The sequence below is a fragment of the Pelodiscus sinensis genome, chromosome 10 (genome assembly GCF_049634645.1).
Source record: "Pelodiscus sinensis isolate JC-2024 chromosome 10, ASM4963464v1, whole genome shotgun sequence".
NCBI lineage: Eukaryota > Metazoa > Chordata > Testudines > Trionychidae > Pelodiscus > Pelodiscus sinensis.
The window spans coordinates 7,364,481-7,384,663 of record NC_134720.1 but is presented as its reverse complement, the minus strand read 5'-3'; the positions used below and the strand labels follow the sequence as shown (position 1 = coordinate 7,384,663).

At 43.8% G+C, this 20,183-nt stretch overlaps 1 protein-coding gene across 2 annotated transcripts in view; it reads right to left on the bottom strand.

The window, feature by feature from the left end:
* Positions 1-4,011: 4,011 nt before the first annotated feature.
* FAM168B (family with sequence similarity 168 member B) overlaps positions 4,012-20,183 on the bottom strand; it is a 34,590-nt gene continuing 18,418 nt past the window's right edge. For both annotated transcript variants that reach the window (XM_006125209.4, XM_075937460.1), the window contains exons 3-7: positions 18,377-18,460; positions 14,835-14,977; positions 12,654-12,831; positions 11,083-11,208; positions 4,012-9,439 (exon numbers count right to left, since the gene is read on the bottom strand). In XM_006125209.4, coding sequence (XP_006125271.1) covers positions 11,096-11,208; positions 12,654-12,831; positions 14,835-14,977; positions 18,377-18,460 — 518 coding nt within the window. In that variant the 3' untranslated portion in view covers positions 4,012-9,439; positions 11,083-11,095. The remainder of the gene's footprint in view (positions 9,440-11,082; positions 11,209-12,653; positions 12,832-14,834; positions 14,978-18,376; positions 18,461-20,183) is intronic.

Genomic DNA, 20,183 nt, shown 5'->3' with positions numbered 1-20,183 from the left:
AGCTGGGCTGGTTACCCAACCTGGTGGGGTTGGGTTAGGCTGTGTCTGCAGTAGAGGCAAATTATGTAAACAGCCCAGACTACCACAGCCACCTCAGACATCAGCTGCTCAGTCCCAGCTTGTGCCAGGTCCCAGACCTACTCCCACTGCAGCTCAAGTGGAGTAAAAGCTGGGCAATTCTTTACATTTCCAGAGGCGCAGCGATCCGGGAGCTGGCCCACGCTGGGACCCAGACTACTGCGCCTCTGCCTCCTACCCCACAGCGCAGAGACGGTGCTGGGAAGAAAACCAGCTTTTAAGCCAGGTCCCCCCAGCACTGGCTCCTGCTTCCCCCCACGTTGCTGCCTCTGATACAGCAGGGGAGGAGGGAGAAGCAAGTAGCTGAGTAGTAACTCAACTACCCAACAAGCTAAGGCTTATCCAGTAGTCAACTCAACTAGTTGCTGACATCCTTAGTTCTCACATACCTATGTATGACCTTGCCTGCTTCTCTAGGATTAAACAGTCACATTTTCTCCTGCATTATTGGGTAAAGGTAAAAATGACACAATCATCCACATGCTCCCAGTGAGTTATTGTCTCCTCCCATCCCAATTTACACTGGGTTCATTCAATTCACACTGGCAAAATGGGGGGGGGGGGGAGGAGGGGAGAGTGTTTGAACACACACAGCAGATTTACAACATTACCTAATTTCTGAACAGTCAGACATTTTCTAGTGTATCAGCAACAGTTCAATGGAAAACTGTAGAGTCTTCAAGCAATCACTGTTTACCACAGGGGAAAGGAGGTACAAACTGTTATGTTGACGATTGTGCCTAAGAAGAACAAGCTCTTCTTTGTTATTTGTGTTGCAGAAGCACCCCGAGGTCAGGACCTGGTTGGGTGAGGTAAGAATTTTGGCAATCCCAACAGCTCCTAGGGGCTGAATGTAGCACATTGGTTAAACTAGCAATCTGTATTTTCACATGCTGATCCCAGCTGGAGAGGCGTACCTCTTTAACACATCAGTGGCTCATTCAGGATTGCAGACCAAAGCCTGTGTACTCTTCCACGGACTGCAAAACTGGGTTACTCACTAGAGGCCGACTAGAGGGATTTGGCCAGGCTTTGACTTTTTCTGAGACATTATCTTGGGAAAACGCTTGCCAGCTGGTTTGCAGTTTGACAATTCCGCGTGCTCCCCAAGTGCTCTTGAAGCAATCAGGGTAATGTGGACTTTGTGGTGACCAAGAAATCTCTAGCCCCGTGGTCACCAACTAGTAGATCACGATCTACCGGTAGATCTCAGGGGCTCTAAGAGTAGCTCTTGAACCCTCTCTGAACTGCACACCTGCGCAGCACATTTACATTAGATTTTCTCATTTGAGGAGCAGCTACTCACCGAGCAACAGCACAGGTGAGTAGCTGCGAGGAATGGTGGGAATTTTTTTTTTTAAAGTAGCAGTATAAGGATTGGGGATGGCAAGTGATGGAGAGGAGGAGAATAGAGAGGGCGAGGCTTCAAGGAAGGGGCAGGGCAGTAGATCTTGGCTTGGTCTGTCGTTTAAAAAGTGATCTTGGGTGTAAAAAGGTTGGAGACCACTGCTCTAGCCAGTGCTGGAGTCAGTACACCCGAGCCTCATGGCTCCCCCACTGACTTTGGAAGATGGACGGTAGAAGGAAAGCGCAAAGAAAATGAAATAATGAACCGATGAGTTTCCATGGTTAATCGGAGCTAAACTTTTACATGACTCTGCAGCGTTTATGAAGTGGAGCTTTCTGGCTTTGTGTTGTCAGCTAACAAGACTCTCCCTCCTCCTGCTCATTTCCAAAAAGGAACATTCCCCATATGGAAAGTGGTGACAGTTCCAATTGCCCAAGAAGCACCATGCTGCAATACCTGTGTCCCTGACAGGTCAGCCAGGGCCCTGCAATGCTGCCCATTTTGCAGAAGCAGCGCACATTTAGATTCCCAGATTGAGGCCCCATGGGCCCTCGAGTTTCAGAGGTGTTTCCTGATGCTGCAACGTGTCAGGCTGGTCATCCAAGAACTGAGGCAAATAAAAGAAAGAAGCAATTTTGACTAACTTTGTGACTCCACAGACATTTCCACTGCTGATTCAGTAGTTCGGGATTCCTCTGCCCGCTCTGGAAAACTACAGTCTTTAATCTTGCCAAGTATTAGGATCTGAGGTTGCTCCCTGTGAATTGCTGCTGCTTTCAGTGGCAGAGAGACTAGGTCTCTTACTAGCAGGGTATTAAGTCTGTACGGCAAAACAGTTTTTCAAGTGGTTATATTCTTAGAGCCACAGACCCTAGTTCTCTTGTGTTTTCTGCATTAGCCACTGAAGAATTTCAGACTTAGGAGAAGCAAAAGATTTCTGCTTTCCTGGCCTGTCTGATATCCACTCATTAGCCACAGCCCGCAATCTCCTTCCTGCGGCGGAATTAACATCTCCCTTCACATTAAGTCTTTCGCCTCCTCTTTCTGCCTCCTTCCCCATCATGAGCTGTAACGTATATAAAAGAAGAGGTGGCTTTGACAGGGACTGTGTTCTGATTAAGGCTGCTTGTCCTGCTTGCTTAGATTCACTGTCATTTCTGTCCCTGCAACTACTTTGTCCTTCCCTCAGCACATCACGGGCTGTTAATTCTCCAGTGCGCTCTCAGCAATGCAGCTAGCTCCATTTTTTTATAGCTCTTGTGGTTGGCACATGTGTGATCCTTACCCAAGACACGTACATATCTGTGTGTGCGAATGGCTGTTGACATATGTAGAGCCCCGTGCAGATACAAAAATTTGTACCTGCATCCTCATCTACCTCTGTAAATCTGAGCTGTGGATAACTGCTCTGACGTTCACCGATGCGGCTCCCCACAGATACAAAGTGAATAGCTGCGGGTTTGCAGAGCCTTATACATGTACACTCATGAGATGGGAACTAAACAAGGTGCCCACATTTCTGCCTGCCCAGTTTTGTGCTTTCCACACAAGTGGCCTAATACCAATAAACCAAGTGACCACCAAGGACTGCTTGAGGGGAAGGAAGATAATTGGCCCAAGATCATACTGTAGCCCTGCAGTCGCCGTCAGCAATGACATCACTGGTTGCCTGCAAATGCTCCCCCGCAAGGTTTCTGGAGAGCAATCTGCCCAGCTGAGAGCTATTTGACAATTTAATTGCAACCAGTGTTGCTGACGAGGTAGGTGGGTGCTTGAAGAATTAGTGCTGCAGGGTCCACTCTGCTGGGAAGTATTGCTAACTACCCATGATAAAGCACTTAGAGGTAAACCCCTCCCTGCTCCTGTCTGCCTAGCATCGCCACTGGCTCCCGGACACAGGGGAGCTGCCTCCACAGCAGGTTCTGTTGACAGGGCTGAACTGAGAGGGGCAACATTTCCTCATCTAGTCCCTAGGAGAGGAGGGAGGTGAGATCAGGCCAAGCATTTCACCCATTTAAAAACATTGTACCGAGTTTTCAGAAACATTCAAATAAACTGTAAACAATGGGCCTTCCTTCTAGTGTTGTGGTGTCCAACCAGTTCTGAAGCAGCGGCGCTGGAGTTAACTAGCCACACATGGCTAGTGGCTGGCGTGTTGGACACCAGAGCTAGTGAATCCATCATGGCTGACAGCTCTCCCAAGCAAAGGCAGTTATTGCCACCTCACACTGTGGGCTCACACCCAGCTGCGAGGAGCCCACGGAAGGGAGGCCTACACACATTTTTACCACCTACTGGAAAATTAAACACGTAGCTCTTCCCCTATTTCTGGTGGCCTAGCAATGTTTAGGAAGGAATACTGACTGCGAGCCAAGCTGCACAGATGTTTCTAGACTGGTGAAGGTTGTTCTCTGTATCTTATTTAAATCTCAGGCCAAAAATTGAATTTCCCTGCCGTGGCCACTACCAGTAAAGGGAGCCAATCCTTCGAGAAGTATTTAATTCTATGAGATTTGGGGGGAGGAAGGGGGAGGGAATCACCACCACTCTCCCATGCCACCCAAAAAGATGGCAAGAGACCACACTAAGCAACACAAGTCAATCTTTATTGAAAACTGAAGTATTAATACATAACAATTCTCGTTACAATAAACGTGCTTTTAAGAATTTAAATTTGAGCTCATCTACTTGTTGGATTGCATAAAAATAAAAAAGTATGAATTTACACATAATTCAACTGGCTCAGAATGGAATCTCCACTCCTTGGTGTGTTGATACACTAGTTCAATGCAGAAGTGAGTGATGCTTTAAAACTTATTCTGGAAGACAACATTTACCTAAACTTAAAAAAAGTACCAATATGACTGCTTGTAAGACAGTTTTAAAAAAAAAGTCATAAAAAAAGGAAACCTGTGCCTATATTGTAACAAACATGGAGAACTATTACTGGGGCCTCTTGTACTTCGGTTGCATGCACTCCCCCTTCCCAAACAAATCGTAGACATGAGGGCAGCCAATAATAGCACTAATTAAAAACCTCACTTACAAATCCATTCGACTTGAAACAAGTCTGTACAGCAGCCAGGTAAAGAAGCTTTCCCAGTTTGCCTGCTAAGTACCCCAAAGTCACAACAGTCTGTAAAAGTCATAGTCACTTTTTGATGTGGGAGCATCAGGCTATAAACTGTTGAGAATATTGATATTACAAATGGACCCTCAGCACAGTAGTAGTCCAATAATTCCAAGTGACAAAGGAAGATGTTTTTCTCTCTCTCCAGGACTAAGCCTTGTTCCTCTCCATGCCAGCCCCCTCCCTCTCCTCAACACTCCTGGCCTCATCAATTTTTACCTCTTTCCTACACGCTCACAGTGCCTGCTGAAAAGTCCTCATTAACTTAGAAAAGAAATCTGAACAGGCCCAACCATTGTGCGTGAAAAGTGATCCTACCTCCCTTGCACGTCTCTGACCTTCTCCTTATTAACATCCCCCCCTTAGGTCCAACTGTCTCTGCAGATGGCTTACAGCGGGTAGAACTTATCTGCTTACTGCTTCCTTAATCAGAAACACAGGGACAAGTTCAACTCTTCCTAATGTTTTCTAACAGGATTTCCATTAACAGAATGCATTTTAAACTGGAGATTAATGGGTTGTTCTGAACCTTCATTAATACTAAATTATCCGATGGTGATACCTGCTGGAGATGTGGGACCATAAAATATATGTATTACCATGGGAGGCTGGTGCAGCTGGGGCTGAAGGAGGCAGGCCCCCAGCCCCACCTTCAGCTCCGCCCCCTCTGCTGTAGCTCCATCCCCATGGGAAAGGGAGGAGGCAGAAGGCCATGTATGTGCACCCCAGCTTCCCCAGCCCCTGGAGCACCAGGGGATGCAGGAGGCCATGAGGTGCAGCCCCAGCACTGGGGAGGGAGGAAGCCACATGGCTCCAGCCTCCCCGGCCAGGAGCACAAGGAGGGCGGGCAGCAACACTCTGCCCCCAGAATAGCTACAGCAGGCGTTCTGGGGGCAGAGCCGTGCCTGGCAGTCCCACGCCTACACTACCAGAAGCCGATCTGTATTACGTACAGACATGGACCAAAGCTGCTTGACACGTCTGTTTCAAGTTATACAAATGGACAATCAGGGCCCTGGTCCTCTCCAACAAGTGTAACTGGAGTATCACTACACTATGTCTGCACCTGTAAAAATGAGGGCTTCACATACAAAGATATCTTCTATTCTCTGATGGTTTTTAAACCTGCAATTAATTATGTCAAAAGATTGCTGAACTTCACCATTCTGGCAACATTAACATGTTTATGGCCCAAACTAATAGTATCCAATACTGTGGCCAAGCCCTGGGGGAGCTATTCAAAATTCCACAAGTGTTTTTGACTTGGGTGTGTCTCTGCAGACATGAAGCCAGATTGCTCTGTAAAGGCTAATCAGTGTAGAGTCCCCTGGTATGTGTGTCTGTACCATGAACTATAAGTCAGAAAACACAAAGACATGGTGGTACTTTAGGGCCTTTTGAGTGGGTAAGATGGTAGGAAGAAGAACTTCAACTAAAGTGAATCCCAAATTATGAATTTTTGTCATCTATCACTGCAACTAAGCCCTTAACTTGCATAGTACTCTCCAAAAGCTTTTATGAACAGCAATTCTGTTAAGTGTTCCAAAACTTCCACAAGAAATGGTTGGTTAAAATAAGATTTAATAAAGAAGCAGTTCTTCCACACCACTCACTAGGGCTTCCAGCTTCTGATGCCACTTATCTAGCCATTTTCAAGAATATGACTCGATTTCATAGCTACATTTAAGAGACAATCAGATGTTTACCAACACAGGAAAGCGTCAACAATATTTTGTTTAAATGCAACACTTGACGTTAGAGCCAAAATTTATGTTAAACTTCCTCTTAACATTATTGCTGTAATAGTTGTCTTCAGTTACAGGTTTAAAGTAGTATTCTTTTTAATCTATTATATAAAGCTGCCATAAATGTTTCAGAGAAGCTTGATTTGAACTGGTGTCTACTGCACTATTGCCCTTTCGTTTTCTTGAGAGCTCCAAAGAAGTCACGTCCTGTGTCTGCCTGCGTGTGTAAAGCTATACACAGGATTCTAAATAGGGAATGTAAAATGAAAAGCAGGAGAAAATGTTTCATAAGCCACCCACACTGTGTAATGTATGATTTTTATCCCAGTTTCATATCCATGCTTTCCACTATTTGCAACAAAATACCATTAATATAGTTTATATACACACACACCACCTCTCCCCCACCACTGTGCTTTTGGTTAGTCCCTTAAGCAAACTACTGGAGAACAGCTTAAACCTCCTGTTTGTTTACATCAGTCACATCTGGAAGGTGCAATACCTTTAACAAGAAAAAGGTACAATTTCCCCTTTGTGTATGAATCCTATAATGCAACTTAGAAAAAAGTGCTCAAGCGAGACCCCCTCAATGTTACAGAATAGTATTATCAGGAGACAATGATTCCAAGGAAACGTTTAGGAATCTGAAGTCAGCACAAATATATAGAATGTTATATTCTTTCCATAACTATTTCTCTAATGCAGTACTCATGAAAGTTCTCCCCTAGGTCTCCAAAGCTGTTATCGCTGGGGAACAAGATGGGAGACAGCAAAGCTTACAACTTGATCTCTATAGCTTCTCCCCAAGCCAGCACTGTTTCACACCTCACAACTATTTTTATTAAAAACATACAAAGACAATGAACTCTCGCTCTAAACTAGCTAAACTGTATTAAGGTTCACTACAGTCTCTGGAGCACCTGACCAGTCAATGCTGCAAACCCACTACACAAATGGAATTGTTAGACTTGAACAAAGCAGTACAGGTTCAAATGGTTTGTTTGGGGTAATTTTCTGCTACATATATAACTATATGGAAATCTTGAAGCTGTAGTAAGTGCTCATGAGTAAATTTTAAAGTACTTATAGTCAACACCATAGTTATGTTAAAGACATTAGAAAGAAGGGGCAGTCTGTTTACAGTGATCCAGGCAAAATAATCCTAAATTTTATAAAAACAAAACATGGAAGTAAAAAAATATGCCGAGTGCTTATTGTAAAAAATAAGATTATTAGGAAGGCAAGCCTCTAATGGGAATTCAGGTACATCCGCCTCCACCCCACCCCCCAGGATAGAGTATGAGAACGGCAGCTTTAAATCAGGACTGATGCTACCATGAAGTAGCTGCCGAACCTGTAGAAGGAGCAGACCACCCCAAAACAAAACCCAAGTAGATACACAACTTTAAAGGAAATACTTCTGGATGGAAATCAGACTACAACACTACAGCCTAACATCTGTGTAAACTCTTAAAAGGGAACAATATTTTATAACCATTTACCGCATAATTTATTGCAGGCAGAATGTATCTGGAAAAAATTGCATCTTACTGGAATCATAAATCAGGCAGGTTTCAGAAAACCTTGATTTTTTGTGCAATATTCAAATTTAAAAATTTAAAATCTTTCCCATAATGATTTTGGTATACAAATGGGTTCTAAGGCTAGCCCTTTATCCCCACAGCATTTGCTTTGAGGTAATTTTTTAAAAATTGAAGTCGCAAGCAAGAATACCAGAAATGACTCATTGCAATGAAACACTAATCTACAATCTGTCTTAATTTACATGCTTTCCAAGTGCAACTTAGGAGGTACAAAAGGAAAACTCAACAATTACATCAACAATTTTGTAACCAAGGAATGACTGCCACTATGATCAATTGCTTTTTTCCACCCCCTCTCCCCCAGGAAAATCTTTCTGAAATCTACATTCTGACAGCCCTATTATACTGCACCCATAAACCACATTGCATATAATGTGAGCTAAAAGGAAATTGTGTTAAAATGGTTTGTTCCCCTTTAAAACACTTAACAAGCACAAAAACTTTCTTCAGGATAACATGTAATTAAACTGCTCCAGTTGGTTGTGGAAAACCCAAGCATTTCTTAAGTGTTAGAAAAGCAAGCTGCATCAACTGCACATACATTTCCAGGTGATTAGAACATTCTTTAGGGGGAAAAAAGAATGGATTTCCTGGACTGAAGCCACAGAAAATTTGATTCCATGACCATGGTATCAGTCTCATTTTGACACATCCTCCCTCATAAGATTTCTTAATTAATGTATTCTTTTCAAGAGCCATAATTCATGCGATATCTGCATATCTTCTAATGACACAGATTTGCCTTGAGAATGTGGGCAGCAGGGAAAGCTGCTTTATTCACATTTTTCATTAACTGGTCACACAATACTTCCTTAATCTTTCCATTCTGATCCTTAAGAATGTTCGCATAACACTGCATCCATATACTAGAAATGAAAAGGTAAATGTGGAAAACTAATTCTGTGCAGGATTTCTACAGCTCTTCAGACTTATTTTTCAGCCATTCCAATTTATACTAGCTGAATTTAATTGGAATACATCACTTACATAAATTTTTCCCCTTTTAACTGGCGACTCCAAAAAAGTTGAAGCTGTTATCTAATGTATATTATGGTATTCAACAAAGAAATTTGCATTCACGATTCTACCTTTTAAGACCCTGCATATGTTACAACAGTGCATTAGTGATACAAGTTGTAAAATACTTTTCGGTTCCTTTGGATTTTGCATATGGTTTTTGCACCAGTCACTTCATGAGCAAGCTTTGCTTTTTTTTTTTGTTGCTTTTTTTTTTTTAAAACATGCATTCAACTAGATATGGATCAGAATAAGTTTATACTCCCTTTTTATCATTATAATTAGCTAAAAAATTGCAAGACAGTCCACAAAACAGGATTTGCTTTAAGACTAACTGCTGGAGTTCCAAGATGTAAGATATGCAGCACTGGAAAAATCTTCAGTGACTTGGAATTAGTAGTGTTTAGCAAAGTGTTGAAAGCATTCAGAAGAAAGAAAGTCCTGGTTGGAGGCATGAGGGCTTCAGCACCAACTTTTAAACCTCAATAACTTGATTGCATATCTCCCATCTTCAAACCTACATTCAAAGAAAGAAGCAAGATAGATCCACATAATTGTGTTTTATCTGAACCATGTAACATCCCAGAATCTCGTTTAATGCTGCAAGCTCTACACTGGAATGCATTTAAAACCGAGCTGTCCAACCAGTTCTGAAGCAGTAGCTACTATTGCAGCTACTGCTATAGCGAACAAGCCGCACTCAATGAGCCAAATACTAGTGGCTAGTGTGTTGGACACCACGGATTTAAAACATACTTTTTTTAAAAGGCGCAAACTATAACTTAATGCTCCTTTATAGCAGTTATGCTATAACCACCATCCACTCATGGCCCTTTAAGTTGCCAACTAGGGCGAATATCCTCCACTGACTAGACTTTTTAAAAGGTCCCTGACAAAGTATTTGATTTTAAAAACTTTTGCTGTTAGCTTTTGAATTTTCATGCTAAGGAATCTGTAGTACACAAGTACTTTTACTTCACTGTACCAATCCTGAGCAAAAGGCCCTTTGTTTTCTTCACACACTCAACAGACAGTGAGGATTTGTTTTAAGGAGCTTTGGATGTGAAGAGTTTGCCTTGCTCATGTCACACCCCATATTCTGCCCCCAATGCTGTTTGTAACACAAGTGCTGGCACAGATTGTTTAATTACAAAAAAGAACGAGGTTTTAGGAAGCAAACCCTTCACTGACATCCCACAGACTTCACAAGCAAAAGAGAACTAAGAACATTTGGATTTGCCAAAATCCAAATAAAAATGGCTAAATGCTTCAAATGCAGGCAACTGTAATACCTTACAATGCTCCAGTGTGGTATTTTTCTTGGCATACTTTTCTTTCACATCTCATTTGAATAAACCCTTTAATGCTTCTTAGCCCCAAACAAAACACTGAGCAACCAAAGAAATGATGTTTAGAAAATTAATGATTTCTTCATTACAAATACCAGTTTTAGCAGTAAGGTGTTTACAACTAGACCTGTGCAAATATTGTGTTGCATACAAATGATACTGCCTTCAGAGAAGGTTGCAATGTTGTAAAGTTTGACAATCATTTCACTGCAAAGAGAGCAGAGATTATACTGGTGACAACATGGGCTGGCCTACATTACAGATGTTAAATTTAGTATAATCAACTAGTTGATGGCTTTTCCATTGACTAGTTGATAAGCGGGGGAGTCGCAGCAGAATTAGCTCCCAGTCCATGGTTTACACTTCTTTTCCACTCATGAATCAGAGTGTTGCTGGATTCAGGAACTGCCATAAAACCCAAATCATTGAGCAAACTAGCCTCAGTTTCATGTAGACCCCGAGGGCCTTGGATTAAGTGAACCTAATATTTCACTTAAGAGATTACAATGCTGCACTCTGAGATACAGATCTTTTTAGATTCTATATGCAGGCAACAATGAGGTGAGCAGAGAGAAAAAGCAAGTCTCATTAGAAGACAGACACATTGTGTTTAAAAACCATCCTTCCTCCCACAAACTTAATCAAAACCAAGAACTGATAGTTAGGCAAAATACTCCATATTCATCCCTATTCACTGAATTGGCATATTTTAAATTCCCCCAAATGGATTAACTCCTGTGAAATCTCTATGAAAGGATCTGTAGTCATGGGGCCACATATATGCAGGCTACTGTTTCAACTGGTAACTTACACTGCCAGAATGATCACCATTGTGGGGGCACATAGCTATAGGTTGGTGTTCCTGGAGCCCGATATGTGGGCATAGTGACTGGATGAGGGGCTACTGGAGTTGGGGAATGAGTCGTCAACAAAGTACCTAGAAGAGAAAAAACCATGTTTATATTAAATACATCAAATATACCTTTCAACACTATGAAACAGTCATTTTGAAAATCAAAGCCATATTCATCTACATTTGTTCATCTTTTGACATATACTAATACACAACTTCTGTGAATGGGTCTCTTAAGCATTTTCAATTCCATCTACGTTCCTTCCAATGTTTATGCAATAAGGGCACTTTAATGTTCTGTCCAATGTATGCTTGGATGCTTTTCAAGTGGTGAACTACTACTTAGGAGCATAGCATAAGCACACATTACACATGCATAGCCTCTGGGTGCTGCAGGAACACCCAATGCAAAAGAAAACTGGTTAGAATACATGTAGTTTAGTTCCTGTCTGTGCAACAGACTGAGGGACTGCAGTAGGCTACAGACTGAGATCCCAGAATCCAATCAGTTTCCTTCCATAGCACTCTGTGTGTGAATTAATAATGTTTAGTTGATGCTGTTTACCCTGCATTTGGGGGCGGGGGCGGGGCAAAATACAAAGGTAATGAAGAGCACACAGTGTGTGGGCCTGAAAAAAATATTCCCACCAGGGTTGTGGGCTACCTGTTAGAGCATGGAAATCAGCAGTTCAATAGACTACCATGTAACACGTTCACCTTGGTTAGCCAATCTGAAAACGTTTTAAGCTGCCGAAGAACAGCAGTGGTGCAACAGAGGAGGGAATAGATTTTGTACACTAGTTGGTGCTTAAATATCAGCATCGCTCAAAGATTCTGGGGAGAAGCACCCCAAATATATATTAATTCCGTACTAGAAATGACTTGTTTGAGCATTGCACTGACACCACTTCTTCAAACTGACAAAATCACTCAAGCTCAAGTTTAGGGCGAATGTGGACAGGGTGGCAAATTCTGTAACTGCATCAGAGAACTACGTTATAGCCTTGGTCTTAGTTATAAAACTACCTTGTTTGGATAGAAACATATTAGAACTGGCACTACTAATGGACAGTCAGCTGAGCTGACCACAACTGTACTTGCATTAATGTCCAGGCCTTAAAGCTGGTTCCCTCTGAAAGTGCAGGTTGGGATTCTTTGGCAGTTCTGAGCAATAATTCTCTGATGAACTAGAATGGAGAGTTTGCTTAGCTCTCAGCCTGGGAAAGAGAACTGTAGCCTTTAATTCCAAAACCCAAGTGACTGGAGGAACAAAAGCCCCTCTTGATCTCTTGGGCAGCACTGTAATTAAAATGCCACGTCAGATTGCCTTGGTTTCAATGTTTCTATGCTGCTCACGTGGCCTAATCCAGAGTACTAGGACTTTGTAGTTAGAATGGCTTAAAATTCATGTACCAGCACACAAACATCCCGCATGAAACAAACTAGTGGCTGGGGCAAGCCTGTTAACTGCAGTACATTTCTGCTAAGGTCTTAACATTAAAAAGTGTAAGCAATATAAATCCATCTACCTGCTGACATTGCCATAGTGGTCCCAGCCACCATTCCCATAGTCACACCATTTCCTCTTGGTGGTGGAATTGGAGCAGGATACATAGTTGCTGGCATGCCATTAGGCTGCACAACTGTGGTGTGATGGATTACGTGGGGTGGTGCTGCATATAAAGGCTGTGTGTAGTAAGTGCCTTGCTGTTGGAAAAGAAAAGTCAGTAAACCCACTAAGTTTATTTGCACTATCACACGTACTGAAAGCAACATTTCAACCTTGGAGATGTTTAAGGAAGCAATGTGTATTCCAGAGATAGGAGTATGAGTATGGCAGGGACTGGACACAACACTTAAATGCTCAAAGACAGAAACTAAAAGTCAGCGTTGCAAAAGGACGATCTTCAGCTACTTAACTACTAGTTGGGCAGCCAAACCCTCCCCCTCATACAACTCTGCTCTAAAGTGAAGCTGTTCTTTTTATCTTCCTCTGTGTGTGGACTTGGTGTTTTTGCCCCCTCCTTTCTCATGATTTGGGGACTCTAAGTTGCTCTCCCTCAAGGTAATGAGCTATCTGGCTGAGTCTCTCAGAATCAGAATCCCTACAAGGTTACTAGAGTGCAACATGAAGATCCTTTCTTCCAACAGAACTTAAGTAGACCACTTGAGTACTCCCAACACCCCACAAGCAACTTAAAAATTACAACATGCTGCACCTTAACTCCCAGGTAGGACTGTAAAAACCTCCTAAAATAGTTAACTAGTTAAGCAACATCTTAACTGGTTAACCACCGCCCATAGGGCTGTTCTGGCCCCGGTCTTGTTGCACCACGGCTGCAGGGGCTGTTTCCGCTGACCAGGCCCTCTGGTTAATTGGTTACCTGGTAAGCATGCCAGTAAGTCTATGCTTACTGGGTAACTTGTTAACTATTTACCCTTTTACATCCCTGCTTCTAAGCTCAGCTCACATTTCATAGACATTTAGCCCGGCCCCAGCTCTTTCCTCCTTACTTCTACACTTAAAACCTCTCCACAGGATCACACTTACATTACTGTATGCTATATACTTGTCTAGTGATTCACAAGAGTGAAACTGATGCTATTGTTGTCAGTTTTATTATGCTGCTGCACGCTGGGCCATAGGGGAAGCACTCTACATGGATCCACCACCCTCTGGAAGGTCAGGAAAAAGTAGGATGAGAGATCTCTGTGTCTACTCCACAGCAGTAAATAACCATGCCTCTGTTCCTGCTTTCACCAGGGCACAGCAGAAGTGGAGTGAAATTGACCAGCAGAACATCAGTGTGATCCTGCCACAAATCCTCTCATAGGAGCCCTTCAAAAGCAAAGGGTAAGAACCTGAGAAATGGCATGCTCAAAAGTTGGCTTCCAAAACCAGACACACGCATTTTTGAAATCTTACCTTAAGAGATTTGGAAGCAAATGTGCTATTTGTACTAGTGATTTAGGCACTTAGCCTCTTAATTCTCACTGACTTTCAAGTTTCCAACCTTTGTTCTTCAGGTTTCTAATTCAGAAAATGTAACTTAAACGCTTTTGAAAATTAGTGACCTATTTCAATAACAGAAATTAAAGTTTCCAAATATGCTAAACAGAAGCCCACATGAAGTTTAGCAAGTCCCTCAACATTTTTGTAAAATAAAGCCATGTATTCAAATATTCATATCTGGACTTCAAAGCCTGATTTTGGCACCTGTTTTTTAAAACTTCTGACTTAAGTACAGAAATACAAGACTGTAAGGATCCTGAGAGGTAATTTAGTTCAGTTCTGTACTTGAAAACATATGTCCTCTCTGTCTTCTCATCTCCATACTAAGCCCTTTTTTGCCCCCAATCTTCCCTTAGAAGTATTTTTTTTCTAAACTTATCATTTTTCTTGCTCTTCTTTGAACTCTGTCCAATTTGAGCACATCTTTCCTGAAATGTAGTGCCCAGAACTGCAAACACAATACTCCAGCTGAGTTCTAATCAGCACAGAGCCAAATGGAAGAATTACAGGGGGAAGCATGTAAATTTACACATGTACAGGAAAGTTCATTTTTATGTACATGAATCATTTTGGTAACAAACCCTCAAAACGAGTAGAAATAAGTGGCCATCTTTATTTTATGAAGCAATGGAACATTTCGAGTTTAACAGCAACAGACTGTTGACCTGGCACAAAACAGCAGAGCTTTCCTTTTTACCTGTGCATATGGGTTCTGCTGTGGATAGGCGCTTCGAACCGGATACACAGCAGTCTGATAGGGATTGGGTGAGGAGGAATACGGTGGCACTGCACCACTGGTGGGTGAACAGGATACTTTATATGGTGTGCCTGGTGTGTAACCTGCAGCAAAAGTAAGTCTGATTTAAAATGCCACAAAATGAACAGAGCTGTACACCAATGTTTCAGATTAACACAACTGCAGTTATTACTTTTAACCCTCATGGTTCACAGTTATCTTACTTAGAACACTATTTATCATCAGTTCCTAGGTAGAAATTCTTAAAGGTATTAGGTACATAAAGACAAATACAATTAGAAACACAGCATGTAGGTGACTACACAATTAACTGATAAGCCTAGGCTTGGTGGTTAATCCTGTCCCCTACACACATTCATCCCCCTTGCTGTATCAGAGGCAGCAGGGGGGAAGAGAAGGCAGCGGTGCCTGTGTGGAGTCAGCTTAAAAGCCTCATGTACCTACATCTCATTGGTATTAGGAATATAACAGTGTAGTCGATTAACAGATAAGCAAAATCTTCTAGGTTAAGGTTATAGACTGCACGCATCTCCGCCTCCCCCAGCCCCCCACTTTTGCCACTACATTTTTTAGCAGGTTGGCCAGCAGCCTGGCAGTTCTGGCTCACACTGGGTCCAGGACCTACCCCCACTGTGGCTCTACATTTAAAGTGTATTAAGTAGCTAGATGGGCAGGCAACCCGGCTCAGCTCCAGCTTGCACCAGGTCTGGGAGCTAAGACCCCACTCCCACAACAGGGGCTGCTGTCACCCTGCGTTGCTGCCTCTTTATCAGAGGCAGCAGCACAGGGCAACAGGAAGCCAGTCCGCAAGGGGAGCTGGTTTTTAAACTGGCTCACTTCATGGACCAGCTCCTGCCTGCCACCCCACACTGCTGCCTTTGATACAGAAGCAGCAGTACGGAGTGGCAGGGGGCTCCCTAGTAGTGGGGCTGGAGCACTCTGGCTGCCGCCCCCAGGAACTACAGAATGGTCAACTAACCGATAAGAATTCATGAGGTTACTCGACTATTCAATTAACCGATATTTAACATCCCTAATTGGTATTCAGTACAAAAGATCTTTACAAAATGTGTGTAGACACAAGTTGTTGTTAATCTCTTATGAATTTTTAAAAACAGATTGCTAAAAGGCTTTATGCTACCAGAATGCTTTTGCACGTCTTGTGAGGTCCACATTAGGAGTTACATACATTATTATCCAAACATGCAGGGACTGAAGCACACGCTCTTGGCTCAGTCCCTGTACTCCTGAAAACACACAGATCTAGGATTCTTTGGGCCTATTCAGTGAAAGAGTTCACTTCTCCTATGAAGATAGGGAGACTCAGGCCAGGTCTACACTAAACCCAGAAGCTCGGCTTAAGGAACACAACTCCAGCTATGCAGAATACGTAGCTGGAGTCTGCTTACCTTAAGCCAAGCTTGGCGGCATTCCAACAGCAGGAGGCCAATGGGAGCAAATGTTCCCATTGGCTTCCTTTACTCCTTGCAAAAATAGTACCGCATGCCAGCCAGGGTACCCTCTGAGTTCAAATTTAGCAAGTCTTAACTAGACTTGCTAAATCGAACTCCAAAGCTCCATTGCAGCAGCAGTGATCTTCTGTTTAGTGCACTCAGGCCTTAGGAAAATGGAGCTAACGCCTGACAAAGTATGCAGGAGAATAGTGAGAATTAGCACTAACTGCTGACACTGGGCCTTAATTGAGAGAAACTAGACTACAGATGCCTGCTGTCTGTACTACGGATGTAAAATCCCATTTAATTAGTTAACCAGTTTAGTTAGTTACATGTTTATGTTTAACCAGTTAACTACTTACCCGGGGGGGAGGCCCTCAGGGTGAAATACATAAAGAGGGAAGTAAACTCAGTGAGGGAGGCGTTTCCCCCGTTTAGGAAGTACCTGGTAAAGGGCAGACTGGAGAGAACCATGGGGAGCAATTAGGTTCATCTGGGAGACACTGAAATAGGGCCTGTAAACGCAGGGAGTCCCATGGGGATGAAAGGCAGTGAAGAAACTTGCTAGGAAGAAGGGCCTCCGGGGGGGGGGGAGGAGTAGTACTCAGCTAAAAGAGCAAAGAAGGAACTCTGGAGCCCCCAGAAAGAGGAGTGAAGAGCAGGAAACTTCAATGTAGTCTAAGATAGAAGAATCACTGTTGATGCAAATTCTTTCGTTGGACTTTTGTTAATTCAGAAGGGAAATCAACTTGAAAGAGGTGACTTAGCTGGAGGGTGAGGTTATGGAAGCTGTAACCAGATGGGCCATTGCATAGCTCAAGCGATGATCCACAGAGGGTACTGGAGATGAAGATCCCTGTGATGGCAGGCTCCAACACCAGCGGGCACTACAGCGCTAAGGGAAAGGACCCATTTGGGAACCAGGCTCTTGATACAAATTCTTCTCCTTCCATTCTCCCAATTAACTTTACACTTCTGCTCCTCACTTCTCTTCCCTGCCCTCTTGCTCAGCTCCAAGACATCTATGGCATGTTTTGCACATCAACTGACACATACCCTTTATCTAGAAAAATGTAGTAAATTGCAATAAGCAAATAGCTAAACAGGCTACTGTTTCTCCTGTATCACTCCTTTCATTGCTAGCCAAGATTTATGCAAGCGCTAATATTTTATGAAGGATAGTAAGCAATTTCTTATCTGTATGTAGTATTCCTTTTGAAAGAGAGACTAGAGTCCCCTGTCTGAATGTACCCTTCTCTTATGACTAGAGATGACACTGACAGTTTCTCCTTCATTCCAATATTAACATCAAGCTCATCATATGGAGGGATTCTTTCAGAGATTTTCACATGTGTGTGTTGGCCCCCTGTGCATTTCTTCTTTCTTCCCCGTACTCCCAAATCTCTCATCCCTTAGCTGAGTAGTGTAAGGTGTGTTTTATTCCTGAACACTGCTCTGTCCCCATGACCTGGTAGCAACATACTAGTAAAACTGCTTGGAATCATAGCTGTTGCACACTGCTGCTAGAACTGTCGGACAATCACTGTATGCAGGTGCATGACAGGCACGGTCCTGAGCTAGGAAGGGGTATACAATTTAAGAGATGAAAGATCCAAGGTGATAAAGCAGACATTCCAGACACCTTTGGGAAAGAAGAAGGGAAGAGACATACTGAGAGACAAGGAACTAAAGGGCCAGGTCAGAAGGGACTAGTGACAAATGTAACCAAAAATTTGTGTAAGGATATGAACTACCTAGTATTTGTGACTGCCAACTGAATAACCCAAAACTTCCCATAAACAAGTTAAGGTTTTCTCTTCTCTAAAACAGGATGACTGTGTATGGACACTGCATAAACATTAATAGATGCAAAAACTAGGGTCACTCTAGTTTGCAAGAGCACCATTTTATATGATGTTTTCAAAGTAAAAAATAAAAAAATCTTTATGCATTGCTCCTCACCTCCCAATTTCAAAAGCTTCTAATAGAGTTCTGAGTATTTCTAAGCGAAAACCATTTTCTGCATACCTGTTTGGAAGGTAGGATTTGCTCCAGGGTACATACTGGGGGAATAGGCAGGTGCAGCCGCTGCATAGCCCATTGGGAAACCAGCTATGACAAAAGAAAACAATTCCAGGTTATTTTCTAGATAAGCAACACAATGTGGCTATATGCCTTGTTCCCAGAGAATATGCTGTGCATTACAATTTTTCACCAAAGAACACCAAACTGTAATTTGAAGCAATTTTTCTAGATGAATGTCTACTAGTTGAGAAGGAAAGCTAAAAAGTCTATTAAGCCACAGTTCCCATTTCTCAGGCACCAGAACAACTTTCAAAAAAGCATAAGTTAGCCAGATCACTAGTAATTGCAGTCAGATTGTTATCTTTGGTATTAAATAATCAAAAAGAATACAAAACCCTGAAAGGCATTCACAGCCTACTGAACTCAGATAGTAAACTCACTGTGTAAAGAGAAGTCATCTAAATGGGAGCAAGTGACTTATTTCCTGGATCACAGTTTCCCAAACTGGACACTAAAAGCCAACTTTACCATCTAAACGATCTTGTTTTTATTTAACTTCAATTTGTCTGCTTTTAGATGTCTGCTATACAGGCAGTCCCCGGGTTACGTACAAGATAGGGACTGTAGGTTTGTTCTTAAGTTGAATCTGTATGTAAGTCAGAACTGGCATCAGCCGCTGATGAAACTGATCAGTTTCAACAGCCGCTGAATCTGGACACCAGTTCCACTTACATACAGATTCAAGGTAAGAACACCAGGCGTCCCCAAGTCAGCTGCTGCTGAAACTGATCAGCAGCTGATTCCAGGAAGCCCAGGGCAGAGCAACTCTGCCTTGGGCTTCCTGTAGTCAGCCGCTGGTCAGTTTCAGCAGCAGCTGACTTTGGGACGCCTGGGGCAGAGCAGCTCGGGTGCTGCTGGCTTGGTCCAGTAGCGCGGCTGCTCCTCGGAGCTACTGGACCAACCCAGCAGCACCCCAGCTGCTCTGCCCCAGGCATCCTGATTCAGCCACTGCTGAAACTGATCAGCAGCTGAAGCAGGACGCCTGGGGCAGAGCAGCTGGGGTGCTGCCGGGTTGGTCCAGTAGCGCCAAGAAGCGGTGCTGCAGGACCAACCGGCAGCGCCCCACCTGCTCTACCACAGGCCCCCGGCTTTGCTCCACGTCTCCCTGGTCTGCTGGGGGGGCACTAGCTGCGTCCCCCCCCAGCAGACCAGGGAGACGTGGAGCAAAGCTGCGGAGGACCCGGGCCGAAACGTGGCGCTTCCAGATCAGCGCCGCGGTCCGGCCCGGGTCCTCCGAGGCTCTGCGCAGCGTCTCCCTGGTCTGCAGACCAGGGAGACGCTGAACAGAGTGGCGGAGCACCCGGGGCCGGACCCGCGCCGCTTCCAGATCAGCTGAAAGCGGCGCGGGTCCGGCCCCCGGTGCTCCGCTGCTCTGTTCAGCGTCTGCCTGGTCTGCAGACCAGGGAGACGCTGCGCAGAGCAGCGGAGCACCCGGCTGGACCCGCGCCGCTTCCAGATCAGCTGGAAGCGGCCGCGGGTCCGGCCCCCGGTGCTCCGCCGCTTTGCTCCTGTCTCCCTGGTCTGCTGGCGGAGCCAGCAGACCAGGGAGACGGGGAGCAGCTTTTCTCACCCCGGAGAAGGCGGGCGACGGGACCAGGCGTCCCGCTGCTCTAGTTCTCCGGGGCGAGAAATCCCCGTTCGTAACTACGGATCCGACATAAGTCGGATCCGTGTAACTCGGGGACTGCCTATACTGCCATTTCAACCATCCACAATAACACTCACTACAGGTTGGACCTCCCTGGTCCAG